Source organism: Aquarana catesbeiana, linkage group LG12, assembly GCF_042186555.1.
Source record: "Aquarana catesbeiana isolate 2022-GZ linkage group LG12, ASM4218655v1, whole genome shotgun sequence".
NCBI lineage: Eukaryota > Metazoa > Chordata > Amphibia > Anura > Ranidae > Aquarana > Aquarana catesbeiana.
The window spans coordinates 92,804,171-92,829,456 of NC_133335.1; the positions used below are offsets into that span (position 1 = coordinate 92,804,171).

The 25,286-nt window shown below is 41.9% G+C and overlaps 1 protein-coding gene across 2 annotated transcripts in view; it reads right to left on the reverse strand.

Annotated features, from left to right (window-relative positions):
- The window catches only part of CFAP97D1 (CFAP97 domain containing 1), a 353,382-nt gene that overhangs the window by 37,872 nt on the left and 290,224 nt on the right, over positions 1-25,286 (reverse strand). Inside the window, exon 5 of one of the 2 annotated variants that reach the window (XM_073608218.1) lies at positions 1,064-1,121. In XM_073608218.1, coding sequence (XP_073464319.1) covers positions 1,064-1,121 — 58 coding nt within the window. Of the gene's footprint in view, positions 1-1,063; positions 1,122-22,238; positions 23,179-25,286 lie in introns of those variants that run through there. The other variant, XM_073608217.1, reaches the window with a different exon arrangement.

Consider the following 25,286-nt stretch of genomic DNA (forward strand, 5'->3'; position numbering starts at 1 on the left):
TTTTTGGCCCGGGCGGGAAGTGGCTAAAGTAGTTGTAAAGGCATTCTATACAGTAAGGTAAAAAACCTTCTGCATGCAGCACCCCAGCCCCCCAAAACACATACCTGAGCCCAATCTCGATCCAACGATGTGCACGAGAGCCAAGGCTCTCTTGCTCCTCATTGGTTCAGATACAGCAGCAGGAGCCATTGACTCCCACTGATGTCAATCAGAGCTAGTAACAAGGGATTGGGGGGGGGGAGCAGGGTTCAGGTGCGAGCATGCACGAGTGCCCCCACAGAAAGCAGTTGGGGCCCCCAGAAGAGGAGGTTCGGGGCTGCTCTGTGCAAAACCATTGTACAGGCATATGTAACATGTTTGTTATTTTAAAAGAAAAAAAAAGAGGTTACTTGAGTGGTTACTTGCGCATAGAGCCTCGCACCAACCCAGTGTATGTCCAGGGTTGGTGCTCCTGCGGAGCTCTGGCTGTACATAGATACATAGCACAAAGAGTTGCTGTATCCAGTGTCAGCGTTAAGCGACCTCTGAATGCAGTAAAAAACCTGCATCTGAATGAAGCCTTTCTTATTCCCACAGGAACTGATACTAGCATAATAGAAGGAACAGCAAATGTATCTATAGGAAAAGCTAATCAAATAAACTAAAAGCTGTTGCAGATACAGCAACATGAGCTGTAACCTCATATCTTTTTTTTTATGTTGAGTCCCTCCAGCACAGCCAGGCAGTTTCATAACCTTAATAAAATTCTTTATTATCTGCTCACCTGCATGTCAGCAGAACTAAGGTGGACCTCCGGACAACATCTCTTATTATAAACATTGCTTACATGCTAGTAATGTAGCTATATCGATTTTAGTTGTCATTGTAAAATTAGGGTAGGGAGCATGTTTTTAAAATGATCATAAAATGATTCTAATTAAAAATAGCTGAAAAATGATATTATATGTGAATGGACACATATGCACAGATACCCGCGTCCTCTGAGTCAGTTTGCTAGGAATAGTTGGTTTCATGTCTTATCAATATTGCCAGGCAGAAAATATATTTGAGAAAACAAACATACCTTGGCTACAGGTAGCAGCATGGTAGGATGAGGGCTTCATTCGGTATCTTTGTGTTGCCTAGAGAAAAATAAAAGATGCTTTTGAAGCTGATTCTATACTTCCAATACTTCAAAGTCTGACATTGGAAGAGTTCCACTTTTCTTCAAAGTCTCTACATTGACAATAGTTTGTTTTTGAGTAAACTGTCTAAAACCTGCTGATTTGCATTAAAGGAACACAAACAAATGCTGGTTCTGCTATTATATATGACAGAACAGTTTTGCACACAGCTATCATTTTGCAATGACTTGGTACATTGTGTGTGTTGACAATAGTGCAGACTGAGATTCAGTTAGAGGAGGGGATGACCCATCTTTGCAACTAGTGACAGGCATAATACAACACTTGGGGAGGGTTCAAGTCTTTCAAACTCAAAGGCATCATTTAGGTCATGAGAATTTTCAATGCAGCACAGAAAAAATTATTTCCATTCAAATGAATGTGGGTGTGGTGCAGTAGTGCAGGGTTTAAGGGATTAAAATATGTGACGAGGAAGCAATGCTGCAAAGATTCCCACTGCAAAATATCTCCCTCCCTCAAATATTCCCCCCAAAAATTAAACCCCCTGTCACTAAACTGACCCCCAAAGAAAAAATATATCCCTAGGTTCTTTTATAAGATGGCAAGGTCTGTGTGCATATTTGTTATGAATCAGTGATTCATATAAGGCAATGATGCTGGGGGGTTAATGAGACAGCCAGACAACTAATATTTTTCAGACAAGCAATATTAATATTTAGGGTTGCACCAATACTAGTATTGTCATATGTCCCAAGCTCTGCTGTCCCATCTGCAGGCCTGTGGCAGGTATGGTTGGTGTCAGTGGGTAGAGCAGTGAATGATCCAAGAAGTGACAAAACATTTCATCACTTCTGGGTTTAGAGCTGTCATTCCCCTTTTGCCGTGGCCATGGAAGCAGCTAATCAAGAACCATTTGTTTTAATTAGCTGCAGTGGAGTGCAGAGTTGACATTAGGGGATCTAACAGACCCTCGATATCTCTTTAAAAAGGATCTCTCACCAGCATTATACTATTACATAGGGGGCTTACTGTTAAAGCGGAACTTTACCCATAACAACTTGATAAAAAATAATGTTCATTAGCAAGGAACATACTATATATTCCACATTAATAATTATGCTACCAAAATTAGTGTGTGCTGTAAATTGCCTCCAGCATGGTACCTGTATCTTTTTCCCGGAGGCGGCCATTTTGCTGAAGCCCTGAGCAGCAGTAAATCCTTAGGCTGTTAGCAGATCAGCCTCTATGGGTTCTGATTTTGGCACAATGCCAAAAATGGAGATCAACTGAGTATGTACAAAGTAGGGTGAGACTTTTTCTTTGGTTCTTTTTCCATTTATCTCAATGCTCTATCCACCCACCTGACCACTATGGGATTGAGAATCTTTAGCTTCTCTGCCCCTTGACTTTGGAACACCCTGCCACCTGACATCCACAACATTGATTTCCTACCCATCTTCAAATCACATCTCAAGACTCATCTTTTTAACTAGCATACTCTGTCTGACTTCATTGTTTGTTTTTGTAATTTAATGGTTATATAACATATTTATTTTATTTATTTACTTTTTTGCTTTGTTGTTTTCTTTGTAAGGTGACCTTGGGTGTTCTGAAAGGCGCCAATAAATAAAATGTATTTATTATTTATTATTATTATTATTATTTATTATTAGATTTTAAACAGTATAGGCACTTATTTTTAATGTTTTACATACCCTGTTTCCCCCAAAATAAGACCTAGCGTGATTGTCGGTGATGGCTGCAATATAAGCCCTACCCCCCAAATAAGCCCTAGTTAAGCCCTTGTAGGTCTTCTTTTCAGGGTAGGGCTTATTTTCGAGGAAACAGGGTAGGGCTTATTTGAGGGGTAGGGCTTATATTGCAGCCATCACCGACAATCACGCTAGGTCTTATTTTCGGGGAAACAGGGTAGCTATACCTGCAAAAGGGTCATCCTGAAGTAATCTAGCAGTACTTAATGTTCTGACTAAAGTTCCACTTTAACCACTTCAGGCCTGGAAGGTTCACCCCCCTTCCTGACCAGGCGTTGCTTTATATGACAATTGTGCGGTCGTGCATTGCTATACCCACATAAAATTGATGTCCTTTTTCTTCCCACAAATAGAGCTTTCTTTTGGTGGTATTTGATCACCTCTGTGGTTTTTATTTTTTGCACTATAAACAAAAAAAGACAGACAATTTTGAAAAAAAAAAAACAATATTTTTTACTTTAAGCTATAAAACATATCCAATAAAAAAAAATTTAAAAATCTAAATTTCTTCATCAATTTAGGCCAATTTGTATTCTGCTACATGTTTTTTAGTGAAAAAAATCCCAACAAGCATATATTGCACAAAAATGACAGCGTCTACAAGCTATGGGATAGATTTTTACTAGCGATCAGCGATTTTTAGTGGGACTGCGACACTGCGGTGGACACTAAGTGACACTTTTTGGAGACTAGTGACACCAATACAGTGATCAGTGTTAAAAAAAATGGACTGTCACTGTACTAATGATACTGGCAGGGAAGGGCGATCAAAGGGTTAAATTCCCTCGGAGTGCCTGCTAGCTGGGGGGGGGGGGGGGGGGGGGGTGCTTTGACTGGGTAAAAAAATGGGAATTCTTGAATTTCCGAATATTTTTTCGGATTTCTGAAAAAAATTTAAAAAACCTGAATTAAATGAAAACGAACCAAGTTTTCGGCAATGCACATGTCTACTTCTGGTGAAGTCATGTCCACTCTTTGTAATGCAGATCGAGAGCTTGAGTTCCAAAACTGCGTTTTTGTATGCTCATATACAAGAGGAATATTTTGTAAGTGCGCAATTTGTTTTTAATGCTCTTTTATCAATAAAAAACTGAATTATGCTATGGATCTCTCCTGTTTTTATCTTTCCATATGCTTGTGAGGAGTTTTAACCTGCCGGAATCTAAGGAGTGAAAAGAAAGAGCTATCTAACAACATTTGTTTAACCCACTAGAAGTTGGTGAGTGAGGGCATAATAGGAGGGGAGCACGGTACGGCACTTTACCCATTTTACTGGCACAGGAAGACTATCACAATAAGCACTTTAAAGGTCTTACTGTTTATATATTTGCACAGAACACTGATTGCATTTTTATAATGTTTCATGAGAAATTATGGTCTAAATAGTTTACTGTAATCATATGGCTTTTAGTTTAGAAAAAATAGCAGTAAAAGGATAACATTTACTATTTTTCTATTAGCTGAAATCTTTAGTCAATACTTAATATAATTGTTTTTATGTGTTCTTAATTGCTTAAACATTTTTCTTATGAGTTTTCTTCATAATGTACTGCTTAATATTTTTTTGTAACATAAAATCAGAACCTACACTAATTTATTACAGACAACGTACTTTATATGTAAAGCGGGTTTTTTCCATTTTGGATAGATTAGATCAGGGGTAGGCAACCCCCGGCACTGGTGCCGCAAGCGGCACACAAAGCCTCTTTTGCCGGCACTTGACTCCCTCCCCATCAGCAGAGCAGCGCAGGGAAGTGTCAGTGAGACACGAATGCATTCCAGTCTCAGAATTCCACACACCACACCTGCACTGAGGGGGAGGCACTGTGCCCCCACATATTGTAGAAAATGGGAAACATTGTTTGGTTCTCTAACTTTGCTGTAGCTGCGATCGTCAGCTTTTGTGATGGGTAAAAGATTGGGTGCATTTCTGCTGGGGTGGAGGTCCCTGTTTCCAGGAGGACTGTCATTGGCCACTCCTAAAGCCAATCACAGTCCTGCTAGCCCCACCCACCATCTGGAGGAAGATGACTTCCTTGGTTGCCACTACCAATCTCAGAAAGAAGGGATTTCACTGTGATTGAGAAAATCACAATCAGTTTGTGGAATTACTGTTGAGCTTCTGGGAACTTTGTTGAAATTATTCCTGAACCTTTGCATCACTTACTACTGAACCCCGGCACTCTGTGTCCCTTTAAGCCAGAGCCAGTATTCAGCACAATGAAAATCACACCCAACTTTTCCGGTGGTGCAGAGCGCCGCACTTTTTCTCGGCAGCGGGGGCCCAACTTACGATCCTACACACAGGCCTACTGCTTTCAGAAAATGCCCCTGACCTGAGCTCATCATTTCGCATCCATTCCAGATGCTTGTGTGTGATATCACATACATCACATACAAGAACGGGGCTGGATGCGAGAGGTGGATCAGCAGGATGAGATAGATGTGTCTCATCTCTGCTTCCTTTCACCACTCTGTATATCACGCATAGTATAGATAAGAGGGTACGGCATTGGAGCAGATGAGCACAGCGGTGGGGAAAATGAGCAGGAGGGGTTCAGAGGTTGGACAGAAAAACAGGAGGGTACAGCGGTGGGGCAGATGTGCAGGGAGGTACAGTGGTGGAAGAGATGAGAAGGGGGTTCAGCGGTGGGACAGAATAGCAGGGGGTTACAGTGGTTGGGCAGAAGAACAGGGGTACAGAGGTGGGCCAGATGTACAGGGGGTACAGTGGCGGGGCAGAGGAGAAAGGAGGTACATTGGTGGGACAGATGAGAAGGGGGTTACAGTCATGGGGCAGAAGAGCAGGGGGTACAGTGGTGGGACAGATGTTCAGGAGGTAGAATGGTGGGGCAGATGAAAAAGGGGGTTACAGTGGTGGGACAGATGAGCAGATAAGTTCAGTGTTAGGACAGATGAGAAGATGGTTCAGCTGTAAGACAGAAGGGCATGGGGGTATGGCAGTGGAGCAGATATGCAGGGAGGTACAGTGGTGGGGCAGATGTGCAGAGGGTTACAGTGGTGGGGCAGATGTGCAGAGGGTTACAGTGGTGGGGCAGATGAGCAGATAAGTTCAGTGTTAGGACAGATGAGAAGATGGTTCAGCTGTAAGACAGAAGGGCATGGGGGTATGGCAGTGGAGCAGATATGCAGGGAGGTACAGTGGTGGGGCAGATGTGCAGAGGGTTACAGTGGTGGGGCAGATGTGCAGGGGGTTACAGTGGTGGGGAAGATGAGAAAGGGGGGGTACAGTGGTGGGGAAGATGTGCAGGGGGTTACAGTGGTGGGACAGATGAGCAGGGGGGTACAGGAGGTGGGGCAGATGTGCAGGGTAGTGCAGTGGTGGGGCAGATGTGCAGAGGGTTACAGTGGTGGGGCAGATTAGCAGGGGGGTACAGAGGTGGGGCAGATGTGCAGGGTAGTACAGTGGTGGGTACAGATGTGCAGGGGGTTACAGTGGTGGGGCAGATGTGCAGTGATGGGACAGTGATCTGAGGTGTGAAGGTGCATGAACTGGGGCTGATCTGAGGCTTGAGAGTGCAGGATGTTCTCACTACTACTCAAGTAGTTTACAGCATTTACTTTATAAAAAATCCTTTTTGTGATCGAGAGTGTGAAGTTGACATTTTTTTGTTATAAAATCGGCACGCTCAATTTCTTTGAAAACATTTTTCGGCACACTGTGCACAAAAGGTTGCCTACCCCTGGATTAGGTAGTAATTACTTCCTGCCCTGTAGACTCCCCTCTATGCCTGTTGTGGTGGCAACTTCAAATTTTTGATCTTGGATATTTTTTAGGCTGGGTTGACATATGTGCGGCTGCGGTTTGCAGTCCGGGGTCCAGTGCGTTCTTGTTCACCGGTTCAGATGTGATTCGGGTGCAAATTTTTGCCTGAATTCGCACCTGAACTGGACCCAAAAATGCACATGACCCTTTTTTAAACCCCACTGTGTCCACCCTGGACATGTGTGACCCGGCTCCATTAAGCTTTAAAATGCATCCAGGTCACATATATGTGAAGCCAGCCTCATTCCTGGAGATATTGGTGATCAGGACAATTAGAGATTGTATGAAAACAGGAGAACACTTGGGAAAAGAAGGTATTGCTGCACACCCCGGGTAATATCGAAAAAGAGGAAGTTATCCCCCAAAAAGGGGTTTTCTAGGCAGCAGGCAATAGGGGAATGATAACACCAGGTTAAAATTTATAAAAGCTTTATTGGGACATGGTTTCAAAATGATAATGGGGTTAAAATATGAGCTGTGGTACAGGAGATATATAAAAAAGCGCAATGGCGCATTAAAAACTAAACACAATGGTACAAATGTTCAAGCGCTTGGATAAATTCTGACGCATTTCGACCCCATCGGGTCTTCTTCAGAGGATATGTATGCGCTGTAGGAAAATTACATGCATGAAGAATGCATCAATATAATCACACATAGACATATATACTGTATGTAAAGATAAAAGACATCTTATGACATAGTTACCAATCACATGTGTATAGCCATTTCTCCTGAACCTGAAGTTCTCTTAGATACCCACCATCTGGCTCTGGCTGGGGTCCCCCGGCCAGCCAACACACCACTGGAGAAAGCCGAGCACAACTGCGTAACTTACGGAGGGTTACAGTTGTGGAAACTCCCCAAGGGGGAGGGGCGTGAGGGCGAGTAAGCAGCACCTGCAATCTAAACATCAGGCAATGGCACTGTCAGTGCATATGAAAAGATACAGGTAGACATGTGTGCACAATTATATAATGAATAAAGGGATTAATAATTTTAATTTTACATAGTTACATAGTAGGTGAGGTTGAAAAAAGACACAAGTCCATCAAGTCCAACCTATGTGTGTGATTATGTGTCAGTATTACATTGTATATCCCTGTATGTTGCGGTCATTCAGGTGCTTATCTAATAGTTTCTTGAAGCTATCAATGCTCCCCGTTGAGACCACCGCCTGTGGAAGGGAATTGCACATCCTTGCCGCTCTTACAGTAAAGAACCCTCTACGTAGTTTAAGGTTAAACCTATTTTCTTCTAATTTTAATGAGTGGCCACGAGTCTTGTTAAACTCTCTTCTGCGAAAAAGTTTTATCCCTATTGTGGGGTCACCAGTACGGTATTTATAAATTAAAATCATATCCCCACTCAAGCATCTCTTCTCCAGAGAGAATAAGTTCAGTGCTCGCAACCTTTCCTCATAACTAAGATCCTCCAGACCCTTTATTAGCTTTGTTGCCCTTCTTTGTACTTGCTCCATTTCCAGTACATCCTTCCTGAGGACTGGTGCCCAGAACTGGACAGCATACTCCAGGTGCGGCCGGACCAGAGTCTTGTAGAGTGGGAGAATTATCGTTTTATCTCTGGAGTTGATCCCCTTTTTAATGCATGCCAATATTCTGTTTGCTTTGTTAGCAGCAGCTTGGCATTGTAATCCATTGCTGAGCCTATCATCTACTAGGACCCCCAGGTCCTTTTCCATCCTAGATTCCCCCAGAGGTTCTCCCCCCAGTGCATAGATTGCATTCATATTTTTGCCACCCAAATGCATTATTTTACATTTTTCTATATTGAACCTCATTTGCCATGTAGTCGCCCACCCCATTAATTTGTTCAGGTCTTTTTGCAAGTTTTCCACATCCTACGTAGAAGTTATTGCCCTGCTTAGCTTAGTATCGTCTGCAAATACAGAGATTTAACTGTTTACCCCATCCTCCAGATCGTTTATGAACAAATTAAATAGGATTGGTCCCAGCACAGAACCCTGGGGAACCCCACTACCCACCCCTGACCATTCTGAGTACTCCCCATTTATCACCACCCTCTGAACTCGCCCTTGTAGCCAGTTTTCAATCCATGTACTCACCCTATGGTCCATGCCAACGGACCTTATTTTGTACAGTAAACGTTTATGGGGAACTGTGTCAAATGCTTTTGCAAAATCCAGATACACCACGTCTACAGGCCTTCCTTTATCTAGATGGCAACTCACCTCCTCATAGAAGGTTAATAGATTGGTTTGGCAAGAACGATTCTTCATGAATCCATGCTGATTACTGCTAATGATACTGTTCTTATTACTAAAATCTTGTATATAGTCCCTTATCATCCCCTTATCATCCCCTCCAAGAGTTTACATACTATTGATGTTAGGCTAACTGGTCTGTAATTCCCAGGGATGTATTTTGGGCCCTTTTTAAATATTGGTGCTACATTGGCTTTTCTCCAATCAGCTGGTACCATTCCAGTCAAAAATTAGGAACAACGGTCTGGCAATCACTTGACTGAGTTCCCTAAGTACCCTCGGATGCAAGCCATCTGGTCCCGGTGATTTATTAATGTTAAGTTTCTCAAGTCTAATTTTAATTCTGTCCTCTGTTAACCATGGAGGTGCTTCCTGTGTTGTGTCATGAGGATAAACACTGCAGTTTAGGTTACTGAAGCTTTTGTATTTAATTAATACAACCAGCGGCATAAAAATATATACTTGGTAATAAAATAAATTATAATATAAAATTGGCAACTGAGAGAGATCGAGGTTTGACAATGCGTCCAAAAGTACATATGGGTCAATGAAAATATTAATGGAATTTATTGGAAAAGCTGAGTTAAATAGGGGAAGGATGACAAGGGGAAATAGAAGAAAAGGAGAAAAAACCCGGACAGGTAAAGAAAAGAAAAAAGGGGGAGGGGGAGATGAGAGAGGGGAAAAAAAGGGGGAGGGGGGGGAGGGGAAAAAGTGAGGGAATGGGGGTAAGGGGGAGGGATAGGAAAGGAAAGGGACAAAAGAAAAAAGGGGGAAAAAAAAGGAGAAAGAGAAGAAGAGAGGAATAGAAAGACAAAGGAGAACACTTAGCAGTCAGCAGAAAAGGAAAAATAAAGAAGTAACAGTGAATTTGAAACAGGAAACGATTGGGGTGAGCAGGTGAAAGGTGAGATCGAAGTGTGAGAAAAGGTGCAGGTGTGACGGAAGAGAACATGAGGTGAAACAACCAAGACTGGAAAAGGAGAAATAAAATTGTGAATATGTGTAGAATGGTGTGAAAGGGTAAGAGGGGTCAGTGAGTGGGGTGAGGCTATGACAAAGTAAAAAAGTGAAAGAGTGAAAGCAGTAAAACAACACAACATGGTCAAAAAATAAAAAATAAAATGGGTGCAATGAAGGTGTATGCATGTGATGAGAAACCGAGGAAGAAAGGGGATGAAAAGAAGTTGTTTTACCTTATGAATGGGAAAATCGTGGAAGGTATGCCAACAGAGAAAAGACAATGTTGCACAGAAATGGATGTTTTAAACAGGAAACTGCCAGATCTAAAATACCCAAAAAGTTAAATTGAATTAGACGCCATCAGGCATTAAAGGGACATGGACCTATAGTGCAAAATATGCAGCGTCAGGTCCAGACCATAAGAGTTTAAAAATATAACCTAATGTTACCTGTCACAGGGCTTCTTACGGATCAGTAAACCTCCTGTTGGGGCAGTGGGGATCAGATGAAAGATCCCCCAAATTGCCTCCAACATTAAATACAGAGGGCTAAACGCTGGTTGGTTGCAATAGTGGGCCGCAGGTGCATGTTGGCCACCCCCACCCCACTTCACCTAGGCAGGGACAGTGCTGACATTCCGGCACTCCATGTGTAACACACCCGGCGTTCGGGAAGAAGGGCCATCCCGGCATCGCCGTCACTTCCGCCGCAGCTGCGTGGCATTGTGACGTCGCACGTGCGGGCACAGGCCCTGCGCCCGGATGTGATCTGGAACGCCGCTGGCAGGGGATGACACTTCCAAGATGGTCCAGCCTTCTAGTGGATGTGTAAGGGAATCGCAGGGCCCTACGCTTGCTTCCCCCTGCCAGGAAGGAACACAATGGCAGGCTAACATCCCCAAGGAGCTGGCGAACCCAGGGAACCCAGACCAGAATCGGGATGGGAAGAAAGGAGAAACCACAGGGCAAATAATACATATGTCAAGGGTGTCTACAACACTATGCATAGGACTGCAGTGTGAACTACCGCTCTAAAGCAAACAGTGCTGACAACCTGCAGTAATTTACACAGTACATTATATATCAAGGGAATTTTCTTTGAGCTGGGAGCCTTTTGGTAGTACAATAGAGGGGCCCATAAGCCATCTCCACCAAAATCTTTTCTTATGCAAGATGAAAGCATTATACATTGAATTGCATTCTTGAAATAGGACAGCAATGTATCTCAACAAGGGACACATTGTGTTCAACAGTCATTAAAAATACACAATGCAAGTTAAAAACGGACAAATAACTATAACAATACAGCAATTATAATGTATAGTCAATAAAGTGCTATAATAATGACTTATTCAATGAGTTTTGCCTGAGGATAAACCTCGCAAAAAAGGGGCAAAAGAAATTGATTCATTGAGTCCAGGGGGTGACATGGCCTGCAACTGGAAGATCCATTTCTGCTCCTCCTGGAGCAGGACCTTGGTCCAGTCGCCTCCTCTGTCTGGTATCTGTGCTTTGTAAAGTGCTGTGAAAGTTACATTTGGCACCCTGTAGTCATGTTCAAAAGCAACATGTCTCCCAATTGGGAGATATCGGTTCCCGATTTGCATGCTGTACATATGTTTAGATATCCATCGCCAAAACTCTTCCTTTGTTTTGCCGATGTAATATGCGCCACACTCGCACTCCATGAAATATACCACCCCTTGGGTCTGGCAATTCACGAAGTGGGAGGGCTTAAAGATTTCTCCATCAGGGAGACAAAAGGGTTTGGCCTTCCTTATCAGTGGGCAGTATGAACAATGACCACAAGGGAATGAGCCAGGGGTATGACAGCGTTTGAATCTTTTTCGTTCATCTTTAAATTCACTTTGAATAAGAATGTCTTTAAGAGAGGTAGCTCTCCTAAAGGTTATCAATGGCTGCTTTGGAACAAAGGATTTCAATACGGGGTCATCGGTTAGGATGCTCCAATGCCTCTGCAAAATGTTTTTAATGGCCACATGTTGGCGTGAAAAACGAATGATGATGCGAGTGAGGTTGGAATCAGTGGAATAACGGGACTGGGATTTATGCAACAAAGTGGATCGAGATTTCTTTATGCTTTATTATTAGAGATTGAATCACCCTAATGGGGACACAGGCAGCAATGAAAATGGACAGAGGTTTTAAGCCCTCACCACTCTAAATTTAAAAAATAGTTTTCCCTTTAGTTATACTTTAAGTAAATAATTTAAAACAACTATTCTGGGTAGCTTTCTAGATTCAATGAATGTCTGGAAATTGTTTTATTTACCTTAATGCATTCTATTCAGCTCCCCCCCAGACCCCCCCTTTTCCTTACCTGAGCCCGATCCAATCAAGCGATGTGCACGAGCCCAGCTGCTTCAGCCGCTGTCTCTCTCCTTATTGGACAGATTGATAGCAGCAGGAGCCAATGGCTCCTGCTGCTGTCAATCAAATCCAGTCACACGGGATCGGGGGGCCCAAGTCCCGCTCTCTGTGTCAATGGACGCAGCAGCGGGACTCGGAAAGTGAGCCTGCACAGGTGCCCCCATGCCCACCAGCAGGGGACCCGAGAAGAGGAGTATCAGGGTTGTTCTGTGCAAAACCATTGCACAGAGCAGGAAAGTATAGGCATGTTTGTTATTTTTATAAAAAAAAAAAAAAAAAAGAATGTTTACAACCACTTTACTTCGTGAATTGGGCCTAATGGAAAGTAAAATGTATCAAGGAAAGTCACATTTATTTCAAATGTATACATTATTTCACAAGAGGTAAAGTAGGTAAGGCATATATATAATAACTGGCATATAACTACTTGTCAGGACAACTAAAACATCCAACCATATAGGTCCTTCCTGTAGTTCCCCATAAATCAAAAGCACACTTGCCACATATTCTTGTAACCAAACTGTTGTTAATATTCTTTGAGGCCCCTAAATTATTCTCCCGTGAAATACCACCTGCCCATTTATTTCAAGATCTCTCAGATAACGTATCCCTATGAGACAACCCTATATTAGCACAATGTAGTGTGATTCTGGATATTGCATTATGGAAATCCCTTGGCATTTTAACTCTTGCACACATTTACTGAGCAGGAACAATGTACAAATCCATGCAATTACAGTAGAGACACAATGGGGCTATTTACGAAAGGCAAGTCCACTTTGCACTACAAGTGCAAACTGCACTTGAAATTGCACTGAAAGTGCACTTGGAAGTGCAGTTGCTGTAAATCTGAGGGGAAGATCTGAAATGAGGGGAAGCTTTGCTGATTTTATCATCCAATCATGTGCAAGCTAAAATGCTGTTTTTTATTTGCCTTGCATGTCCCCCTTGGATCTACAGCGACTGCACTTCCAGTGCCTTTTTAAGTGCACTTTGCACTTGTAGTGCAAAGTGGATTTGCCTTTTGTAAATAACCCCCAATGTGCGCCATTGTCATTTCTACATATTCTTACAACTGCACATGACTTGGAGGCAGAGTTCAGGGACCAGAACATGACCTACATGCCCTAAGGGGCAATTTCCACTCTGTTCTGACTTACTACACACTAAGCTGGATAAAACTCTAATGGCTATTAGGATTAAATGGCAGACCCTACTACTACACATGTCTACAGAGGAAAGGGGTGAAATATGCTACTCTTATATTTCACCAGCAGTTATTGATAAATTATTTAAATTGTATATTATACAACAAACATACCGTAATTTTCTCCTGTTCAACTGCACACAATAGGACATATGGCCACCCCCACCATTATAATCAAAGTAATGAACTCCAGGTAGATTTCACAAACCTCATTTATTTTAGGTACAGCACTGTCAATTTACGCAGCGCTTTACATATACATTGTGCATTCACATCAGTCCCTAACCCTCAAGGAGCTTACAATCTAAGGTCCCCAACTTACATTCATACATACCCATACTAGGGCCGATTTAGGGTCCTTTCACATGGGATGGATCAATGATGATCCGCCCCGTGAACATCTGCTTGCTTAGTGGGGATGGCTCCGTGGATCCCCGCTGAGCAGGCAGATGACAGGTCCGTCGCTGCACACTGTGCAGCGATGGACCTGTCAGAGTGCCGCTCTCCCCTATGTGGGAATCGGATGATGATGGACCGCAGAGTTCGTCGTCACCCGATCCGATAACGGATGGAAAAGTAGGTTTTTCCTCTGTTACACTTTTTCGGATCAGAGCGGGTCGGATGTCAGCAGACATGTCACCACTGACATCCGACCCTCCATAGAGGTCTATGGAGGGTCCGTTCAGGTCCGCCTGTCAGTTTTTTAGGCAGACCTGAACGGACCCTCCATAGACCTCTATGGTTCATGTGAAAGAGGCCTTAGGCTACCATGCACTAGAATATTTTTGAGACAAAGTTTGTTTATGGTTTACAAAGTCATAGCTATTTAATGGAGGAGAATAGGAACTGCCCTGTAAAATGTAATAACATTTGGGACCTATGGTGTAATATTACCTTGAGATTATCTCTCCAGCCTTACAATCAGGGCTTTTTTCTCAGAGAATAGGTGCAGGAACCCACCCTCCCCAGTCAACTCCCTGCCCCCGACCCCAGCCATGCCCCCAAACCCCACCCCTCCCGCCCCCAATCTCGCTATTCCTCGGGGAAGAGAAGTAAAGTCATACCAAATAAAGGGTGTGGTCAAGGCTCACAAATGAGTTTTGCACACAATCCAAGGTTCAGGAAGATGTAACACACAGGGGTTGATTTACTAAAGGCAAAAAGACTGTGCAGTTTGCAAAGTGCAGTTGCACACTGTAAGAGCAGCTGCTCCAGAGCTTAGTAAATGAACAGAAGCTCTGCTGACTTTCATCAACCAATCATGTCCAAGCAAAAATGTATTTTTTTTATTTTCCTTGCATGTGATTGGGTATTCTTTGCAAAGTGAAGCTTTACCTCATTTACTAAGCTCTGGAGCAACTGCCCTTGCAGAGTGCAATTGCACTTTCCAAGGTGCACAGTCTATTGGCCTTTAGTAAATCAACCCCACAGAGTACTGAACTCAGGAGTGCATAACACAGAAGTACATATTGTGCAGTGCTGAGGAATGTGTATCACACATTGTGCAGAAAAAAATTAGAATTCCGATCCACAGCTCACCTTCTCTCCTCCCCTTCCATAGCTAGCTCACCCTCTCCTCCCCGTTTACAGCTCACCCTCTCCTCCCCGTCCACAGCTCACCCTCTGTCAACATGTCACCTCTGCACCCCATCCACAGATTGTCTCTCTGCCCCTTCACATGTAGGGTGCCAACCTCACCCCTTTAAAACCGAACACAAATTAATTACACAGGTTTGGTGGCTGATTAAGGTTAAACTCACTTGGTGTCTTATCTGAATTAAATTAGCCACAGAACCTGTGTAATTCATATGTGTTTGAGGTGGCAACCTACATGTCACCTCTGCACCCCCATCCACAGATCATCTCTCTGTCCCTCCACATGTCACCTCTGCACCCCCATCCACAGATCATCTCTCTGCCCCTCCACATGTCACCTCTGCACCCCCATCTACAGCTCCCCTTAATCCATAGCTCTGAACATCTGCAACCTCTAATCTTTCACCTCTGCGCCCCCAGATCCCCCCACAGCTCTCACTGTGCACAATCTAATACCCAATATCTTTCTACCCCCCCATCTTCATCCCCAGCCCTGACCACGGCAGAACAACCTCAACGTCTCCACAGCAATGTTTCTCAACTCCAGTCCTCAAGGCGCCCCAACAGGTCATGTTTTCAAGATTTCCCTCAGATGAAACGGCTGTGGTAATTACTAGGCAGTGAAACTGATCAAATCACCTGTGCAAAATAATGGGGAGCCTGAAAACATGACCGGTTGGGGCGCCTTGAGGACTGGAGTTGAGAAACACTGCTCCACAGCTGTTTCTCTGCACAGCCTCCCCCCTTTCCCTTTGTAGCTCTCTCACCTCCCCATGGTTTATAGAACGACAATAGAACGGTGTAGTCGGTTCCGTTCTGTTAGGTAGAAGATTCTACTGTGCAGTCTCTTCTCTGTACAGCGTCACCTGTCAGATCCTCAGTGTACACAGAGCAGAGGAGGACTTTCACAGCGCTTCACTCGGCTCCGTGCTACACTGATCTGGCAGGCAGCCGGTGGGGACAGAAGATACCTCTGAAAGTGCCAGAAGAAAAACCTTCTTACAGTTGTGGCGTCTGGACCCGAGGGAACCTATTAACAGGTGTGGGAATTGCTCTGGGTGCCGGCATAAGCACACAGCTGGTGGAGGAAGTAAAATAGAAAACTTCCTCTACCGGCTTCAGTGTTGAGTGACAGCTTGGAAAGGAGAGGGCTGCCATAGGTGGCGGAACGCAGTTCCGCCCCGTTCCAGCTGAAAAAAAGACCTGCTTATAATTACTGTAACTCACAAATCACACAAGATACTGTCACTCTACAAGTTCTTTATTTTTTTTTAATTTATTTGTATTTGCTTCACATCCAGAAGGAAATTTGATGGAGAATCTGCAAATGTTTGAGTGACCAGCAAGGGGTTTTATGATACCAACTGTACAAAACGAGCCGTCTGTGCACTTATAATTGTGAGTGTGATTATTTTTATTTAATAAAGACCTATTTTTATATAGTTCAACACTATGTTAGTTTTTTCCTGCTCTTATGACATATGTGTATGATGCACACAGTCTAATGTCCCATACACACAGTCGGATTTTCCAAAGGAAAATGTTTGATGGGAGCTTGTTGTCGGAAATTCCGACCGTGCGTAGGCTCCATCGGACATTTTCCATCAGAATTTCCGTCACACAAAATTTGAGATCTGGATCTCAAATTTTCTGGCAACAAAATCCGTTGTCATAAATTCCGATCGTGTGTACACAGTTCCGACGCGCAAAGTTCCACGCATGCTCGGAATCAAGCAGAAGAGCTGCACTGGCTATTGAACCTCATTTTTCTCGACTCATTGTACGTGTTGTACGTCACCGCATTCTTGACGTTCAGAATTTCCGACAAGATTTGTGTGACCATGTGTATGCAAGACAAGTTTGAGCCAACATCTGTTGGAGAAAATCCATGGATTTTGTTGTCGGAATGTCCGATCGTGTGTACGCGGCATAAGAGAACAAGAGTCCCAATAATCACCAAGAAAGCAGCCGGCCATTGGCTATATACCCATAAGGGGAATGCCATTGTAGACCTCCTGGGAGGGTCTCCCCTGGAGGTGAGCGCATAGTGTGACCAGTGCAGGGCATTTTTTTTTTTTGAGAGAAAGACAAGATTTGTACTGACGTTTATTACTAGATTTCTGATTATTCACATAGTGTATCCAAGTCAACTGACTGTTTTTTTTTTTTTATCACTTTTCTACGACTATTACAGTATCCATTTAAGATTGCTGAGTTGTTATGGTTATTTCAACTGCATGTTACTTTTGATTATATATCAAATGGTTCACAAGTGAGATATGTCACTATAAACTATAATTGCCTTTTGTTTGTTTTGTCGACCTATAAGGGGTCATTGCCACATCTATATCAATAATATCCAGCAAGTGTTTGTATTATATGTAACTATTTAAGCTAGCAGGATAGGCAGTGCTTCACATTTCTTAGATTTTTTTATATGTGGGAACACAGTCGTGTTAAAGTATAGCTAAAGGCAAAACTTTTTTTTAAATTCTGGATAGAAGAGAGCGGAATTAGAACACCTATCAGTTTTTATTGCTGTTTGTGCCCCCGTTAACGAGATTCCCTCACTCTATTTGTCCTAATTTATTGGAAATAACTTCAACTAAGTACTTTCTATAGCTGCTGATCGTTTTGGTATTTTCTTGCATACAAAACAGGACTCTGACTTGAACATTCTAAAATATGGAATTAGGTCTGACTGATAGACGCACTTACATCCTGCTTTACAAATTTCTGATACAACATGGATCATAAACTGTAAATTAGTCTTAGAGGCATCAAAGCTGCTCATACCATTACACTCCTTCTGGCATACTTCTCACATAAGACAAGGTCAACGCATTTCTCGTTAGTCCAAAGAATACTATTAATGTAGTGACATGGAAATCCAAATAGTCTTTAGCAAACTACAGATTGGTGGCAATGTGGGATTTTTTCAAGCGCAATAGTGCCCTCAATGGTAACTTAACCACTTCAGCCCCGGAAGGATTTACCCCCTTCCTGACCAGAGCACTTTTTACAATTTGGCACTGCGACACTTTAACTGCTAATTGCGCGGTCATGCAATGCTGTAACCAAACGAAATTTGCGTCCTTTTCTTCCCACAAATAGAGCTTTCTTTTGATGGTATTTGATCACCTCTGCCGTTTTTATTTTTTGCGCTATACACGGAAAAAGACCGAAAATTTTGAAAAAAAAATGATATTTTCTACTTTTTGTTCTAAAAAAAATCCAATAAACTCAATTTTAGTCATACATGTAGGCCAAAATGTATTTGGCCACATGTCTTTGGTAAAAAAAATGTCAATAAGTGTATATTTATTGGTTTGCGCAAAAGTTATAGCGCCTACAAACTAGGGTACATTTTCTGGAATTTACACAGCCTTTAATTTATGACTGCCTATGTCGTTTCTTGAGGTGCTAAAATGGCAGGGCAGTACAAAACCCCCACAAATGACCCCATTTTGGAAAGTAGACACCCCAAGGAAATTGCTGAGAGGCATTTTGAGCCCATTGAATATTCATTTTTTTTGTCCCAAGTGATTGAATAATGACAAAAAAAAAAAAAAAAAAAAAAATTACAAAAAGTTGTCACTAAATGATATATTGCTCACACAGGCCATGGGCATATGTGGAATTGCACCCCAAAATACATTTAGCTGCTTCTCCTGAGTATGGGGATACCACATGTGTGGGACTTTTTGGGAGCCTAAATACGGGGCCCCGAAAACCAATCACTGCCTTCAGGATTTCTAAGGGCGTACATTTTTGATTTTACTCCTCACTATCTATCACAGTTTTGAAGGCCATAAAATGCCCAGATGGCACAAACCCCCCCCAAATGACCCCATTTTGGAAAGTAGACACCCCAAGCTATTTGCTGAGAGGCATGTTGAATCCATGGAATATTTTATATTTTGACACAAGTTGCGGGAAAGTGACAATTTATTTTTTTTTTTTTTGCACAAAGTTGTCACTAAATGATATATTGCTCACACAGGTCATGGGCATATGTGGAATTGCACCCCAAAATACATTCTGCTGCTTCTCTTGAGTACGGGGATACCACATGTGTGGGACTTTTTAGGAGCCTATCCGCGTACGGGACCCCGAAAACCAACCACCGCCTTCAGGATTTCTAAGGGTGTACATTTTTGATTTCACTCTTCACTGCCTATCACAGTTTCGGAGGTCATGGAATGCCCAGGTGGCACAAACCCCCCCAAATGATCCCATTTTGGAAAGTAGACACCCCAAGCTATTTGCTGAGAGGCATGGTGAGTATTTTGCAGCTCTCATTTGTTTTTGAAAATGAAGAAAGACAAAAAAAAAAAAAATTTTTTTTTTCTTTTTTTAATTTTCAAAACTTTGTGACAAAAAGTGAGGTCTGCAAAATACTCACTATACCGCTCAGCAAATAGCTTTGGGTGTCTACTTTCCAAAATGGGGTCATTTGGGGGGGTTTTGTGCCACCTGGGCATGCCATGGCCTCCGAGACTGTGATAGGCAGTGAAGAGTGAAATCAAAAATTTACGCCCTTAGAAAGCCTGAAGGCGGTGCTTGGTTTTCGGGGTCCCATACGCGGCTAGGCTCCCAAAAAGTCTCACACATGTGGTATCCCCGTACTCAGGAGAAGCAACAGAATGTATTTTGGGGTGTAATTTCACATATTCCCATGGCATGTTTGAGCAATATATCATTTAGTGACAACTTTGTGCAAAAAAAAAAAAAAAAAAAAAAATTTGTCTCTTTCCCGCAACTTGTGTCACAATATAAAATATTCCATGGACTCGACATGCCTCTCAGCAAATAGCTTGGGGTGTCTACTTTCCAAAATGGGGTCATTTGGGGGGGGGTTTGAACTGTCCTGGCATTTTATGCACAACATTTAGAAGCTTATGTCACACATCACCCACTCTTCTAACCACTTGAAGACAAAGCCCTTTCTGACACTTTTTGATTACATGAAAAAATTATTTTTTTTTGCAAGAAAATTACTTTGAACCCCCACACATTATATATATTTTTAAAGCAAATGCCCTACAGATTAAAATGGTGGGTGTTTAATTTTTTTTTTTCACACAGTATTTGCGCAGCGATTTTTCAAACGCATTTTTTGGGGAAAAAAACACACTTTTTTACATTTTAATGCACTAAAACACACTATATTGCCCAAATGTTTGATGAAATAAAAAAGATGAGCTTAGGCCGAGTACATGGATACCAAACATGACATGCTTTACAATTACGCACAAACGTGCAGTGGCACCAAAATAAATACATTTTTAAAAGCCTTTAAAAGCCTTTACAGGTTACCACTTTAGATTTACAGAGGAGGTCTACTGCTAAAATTACTGCCCTCGATCTGACCGTCGCGGTGATACCTCACATGCATGGTGCAATTGCTGTTTACATTTGACGCCAGACCGACGCTTGCGTTCGCCTTAGCGCGAGAGCAGGGGGGACAGGGGTGCTTTTTTTTTTTTTTTTTTTTTTTTTTTTTCTTTATTATTTTTTTGCTTTTTTATCTTATTTTAAAACTGTTCCTTTCATTTTTTTTTTTTTTTTTTAATCATTTTTATTGTTATCTCAGGGAATGTAAATATCCCCTATGATAGCAATAGGTAGTGACAGGTACTCTTTTTTGAAAAAATTGGGGTCTATTAGACCCTAGATTTCTCCTCTGCCCTCAAAGCATCTGACCACACCAAGATCGGTGTGATAAAATGCTTCCCCAATTTCCCAATGGCGCTATTTACATCCGGCGAAATCTAAGTCATAAAATGCTCGTAGCTTCCGGTTTCTTAGGCCATAGAGATGTTTGGAGCCACTCTGGTCTCTGATCAGCTCTATGGTCAGCTGGCTGAATCACCGGCTGCATTCTCAGGTTCCCTGTTGAGACAGGAGAGCCAGAGAAAAACACGGAAGACGGTGGGGGGGGGGCATTCTCTCCAACTGCTTGTAAAAGCAGTCTAGAGGCTAATTAGCCGCTAGGATTGCTTTTACATGAAAGCCGACCGCTGGCTGAAAAGAATGATACCAAGATGATACCTAAACCTGCAAGCATCATTCTGGTATAACCACTCAAAGTCGTGAATGCTGTACCTGAAGACAAAAAAATGGTTAACAATAAAGCACAGTAAACGGTAAAGTATAAAAAATTGCATACCTGAAAAGCAAACATGATAAAACATAATAACAATAAAACATTGCAGAATAGAATACAGTAAAAAAGAGCAGAAGAATAGAGAGAGAGAGAATAGAGAGAGAACAATAAAACGACAACTATTATTTTTTATTTTATATTTCTGTTTGTGTTTTTTTTTTTTTTTTACACTTTTTTTGTAACTGTAACTTTTATAACTGTAACCGGTTCCAGGTTCGGGTCTCTCAAAATGCGATGGCATCTTGGGAGACCCTGTGAAAGTGTGCCTAGTCTGTGCAATGCTGTACCCTACGCTAATACTCAACTAGTGAATGGTAGCGTTCAAAACATTCACCAATGCAAAGACCAGGATTGTCAGGACAGGAGGGACAATAATAGCGGGTGTCACGCCTATATCCGCGTTTGCTGCAGACACAACATCTTTTTTGGGGGGGTTCGTTGGGTAGGGGTACTCGGGAGGACATAAAAATGCCTCTCATGCAGCCGACTGCATTTGGTTGGGGATGTGAATGGGGAAGTACGGGCGCTGCAGAAGTGGTGGGTTCCCAATTAGGATTGGCGAATGCACCAGGAAGGGCATTATGGGCACGACGGGCCTGTGTTTGTCTTCTTGGTGGCAGCGGGACACTATTTGTGCTTGCCACCTCACCAGCTTGAACTGCACTTATGGGACTCGCCACGTCACCAAGTGTTACTGCAGTGCTGGTTTGACTACGACCGGGGTGTACTAGGCCGCTGGCGCTTGCCAGTTCACCAAAACGCTACCAAAAAAACTGTTAGCGATTGCAGGGATCAGGCCTGACTCTGCGAACGCTGCAGTTATGTGTTTGGTGTTTTGTAAGTGACAGTGATCGATCGATACTGCACTTGGGTGGGCTGGGCTGGGCCGGGCGGAGGGGCAAAACGCAGGTGCTAGCAGGTGACTCGGTTAAATTGATGATAGGCAACTCCTATCCTCATATTGATTAGTGGTTCCAAATTAATAATATCTACTGCAGTAGGGAACAGACACAAAAGATACGCTCAGCATCTTTCCAAATTACTGTTCTGCTTTATTATGACGCAATTGAAGGTTTTTATGCACATGATTACGTAGGTATCACATTAATATTACAATTGTAGGTTTATCGTAACAAGGGGCGTTACATAGGCAGGCTTATTCTAATCAGGACTCAAAAGAATGTAAACATTTACTGAAAACATTATTAGTGCTGTGTGCACAGTGAGGGCAATGTGCAATACATACAAAATACAATACAATTATATACAGAACTTACAAATTTCCATTACAGTCTCCCCTCTTTTGATCAATATTTTGATCACTAACCATACCTGCTATCAACTTTAACCTGGAACCTCCACACGCTTAGGTGGAGGTAGTCCTGGCCAAAGAGGCAAAAAACTCCATTGTGGAGAAAATAATTGCTGAGCAACTTTTTCATTACAAAATGACTTTTCATTGTGAAATACAAATGATTGATAAGACATATTTACAGAGTACTGGCTGTACACTCCTGTGGCCAGAATGGCCTTCTAGCTTAATTGTTGGCATGCTGACTTATCAGCATATGTAAACACAGACAATTCTACATAAAATGGAAGATGTACAAAAGACAAATATGACTTCAACATGGCTAAACTATTTTTTAAATATATATATCCCTTACAATTAAAGTAATTGAATCAAAAAGTACCCTAGACTGTGATCACAAGAGGGAAACAAATCAAACACAGAGATTTCTTTAATTAAGTCATTTTTGCAGTGTCTGGTGTGGATCCAGGTGACTTTTCCTTCAAGTTTCGCAAAAACTGTACATGAAATAGATGCTGTATTGAGTCTCCAAACATTTCCTTATATATAAATGTCTCTTAACAATCCAAAAGTCACCTGGCTTTAGTTTTAGATCCTTCCAAACTTTTAGGATCTGGAATTAGGGAGAAAACACATAAATGAGTTTGTAAAAAACCTTAAAAGATCATCAGCATTCTCCGTGAGATCCGAATGGAGGACTTCAGCTGCTGAGACAAAATATAAGCAAGTGAGTAACACACTCCCAAACAAAATCTCATAGGGAGAGAGTCCAACATCCCCCTTAGGGGCTTGATAAAATTTAAGAAAACATTCAGGCAAAAGTTTTCTAGTTTCTTACTTTACTTTGTCCGCTATATTGTAGACAGTAGGGGGTGTAAAAATAAAACCTCAAAACTTCTAGTAAGGACTCTCCTATAAAAAATGATTTCTTTTGTTACTCTCTGTACTTTCTGCACTCTATATTTACAAACTACTTCTGATAACACTTTTTACTGTGGCCTTTGCAGTAGCATTTGCCACTGGACATCCAAAAAACATGTCCATACAGACAAAATGCATACTCGTAAGATCCTAACTTGGGCATCTGGATATATCTTTTATGTAATCTCTGGGAGGGATGTTCAGCTTTTGGTAACACCTTTGGTAACAGGTAAAACAAGAAGTGGTATGTTATAAAAACAACTGTGGAGAACCCTGGCTCTATCCCATGCTCATTTACTAAGGCAGCCATAACTGCTTGTGACTCATGACACGGTCCATGTGTCAAGCTGAAGGGAAAAGAGTGGCTGGCAGACATAAATGATCACCTTTTCCAAAGTCCTGTTTCATAATAAGTTGCCCCCTGTGGACCACTTGTTCTTCTCGTTCTGGGGTCCTTAAAGTTGAATTATTAATCCCAGCTATACTGGGCCAGAACTAGGGTGGAATCTGTGAGTTGCACAGACCCATCAAGTGTCCGGGGCTGTAAATGCAGCATCCTTAGTCACCTGGTCTGCTTCCATGTGTGAAAGTTAATATGGCTACCTCAGCAAGAACCTGGAAGGCTGAAAACAGCCGATCAAATTAACTTGGCATGCTTGGTTGGTTTACCTGCCGAAGTAAAAACAAACTTCTGGCCCTTTAAATGGAACCAAAAGCTCTCTATAGCTCGACTATCTATATAAATATACATTCTTTTTATAGCTCACAGGCTTTGCTAAAACATGGAGCTCTGCTTCTTGAGCAGGGCAAAAAGGATCCAATTACTTTGAATACAGAGTATCCTTCTGGGTGATAAACTGCATACTCAAATCTACAAAAAATTAAATATCTGGGTCTTCAGGGAGTGTGTCCTGCACTGGACTCACAGCAGCTGATTCCTATGTCATCAATTTAACACATGCGTCTTTTCCTTTCTTTTGAATAAATGTCCACATTTTTCATTGTTAGATTTGTACATAAACAAACTCATATTTTAAACCTTTCATTAGACAAACATTTAGTTAGCTGTAAATTTGCTGCACAGAATGTCGGACCATTGACCAAAACAATATCTAACTTTGTCTAATAGCACCTTTGCATAAAAGCTACAGCTCTGATATATCGGGGTGAACCCTTCATTACTGGGTCCAGCTTGCATAAATATATTACAATGTCTTGTTTTCTATCACACTATTTGTGTAAGAACTCCAGTTTCATGTTTCAAAAGACAACTTTTTCCTGGCAATATTATAATAAATGATAACAATACCCTGCGGTCATGCAGAGATGTCCATAAATCCAAAACTATTCTTCTGCTTATACCACTGTACTTTACAAGAAAAATGGGCACATCATTTCACAATCCACACATTCTGCTTTGGATTTCAAAAATAAAAATAAATAAAAACAAAAGGACCAATCTGTATGATGGACCAGAAAGCATCAAAAACTATAAAACAACTGGCTGCAGGTGGCATCTATCCTAACAGGGTGTGTGGACTTGATGTGATGGGTCTGTTATATTTAAATTTTATTTATTATTACTCTTACATCATGGACCGCACATCAAGTTTTCATCAAAAACCTTACAATATCATTTTTGTAGAAAAACTTCTTATGTATCCCATCCATCTTGGCTTTGTTAAATATTATGGCAGCTTTATTCAAAATAACAACCTCATCTTAATCTTTTTTTTTCTCTCAATAAGGGCTTATTGTATAAATGTATAATTACAAAATTGTTATCTTAATCTAAACTAA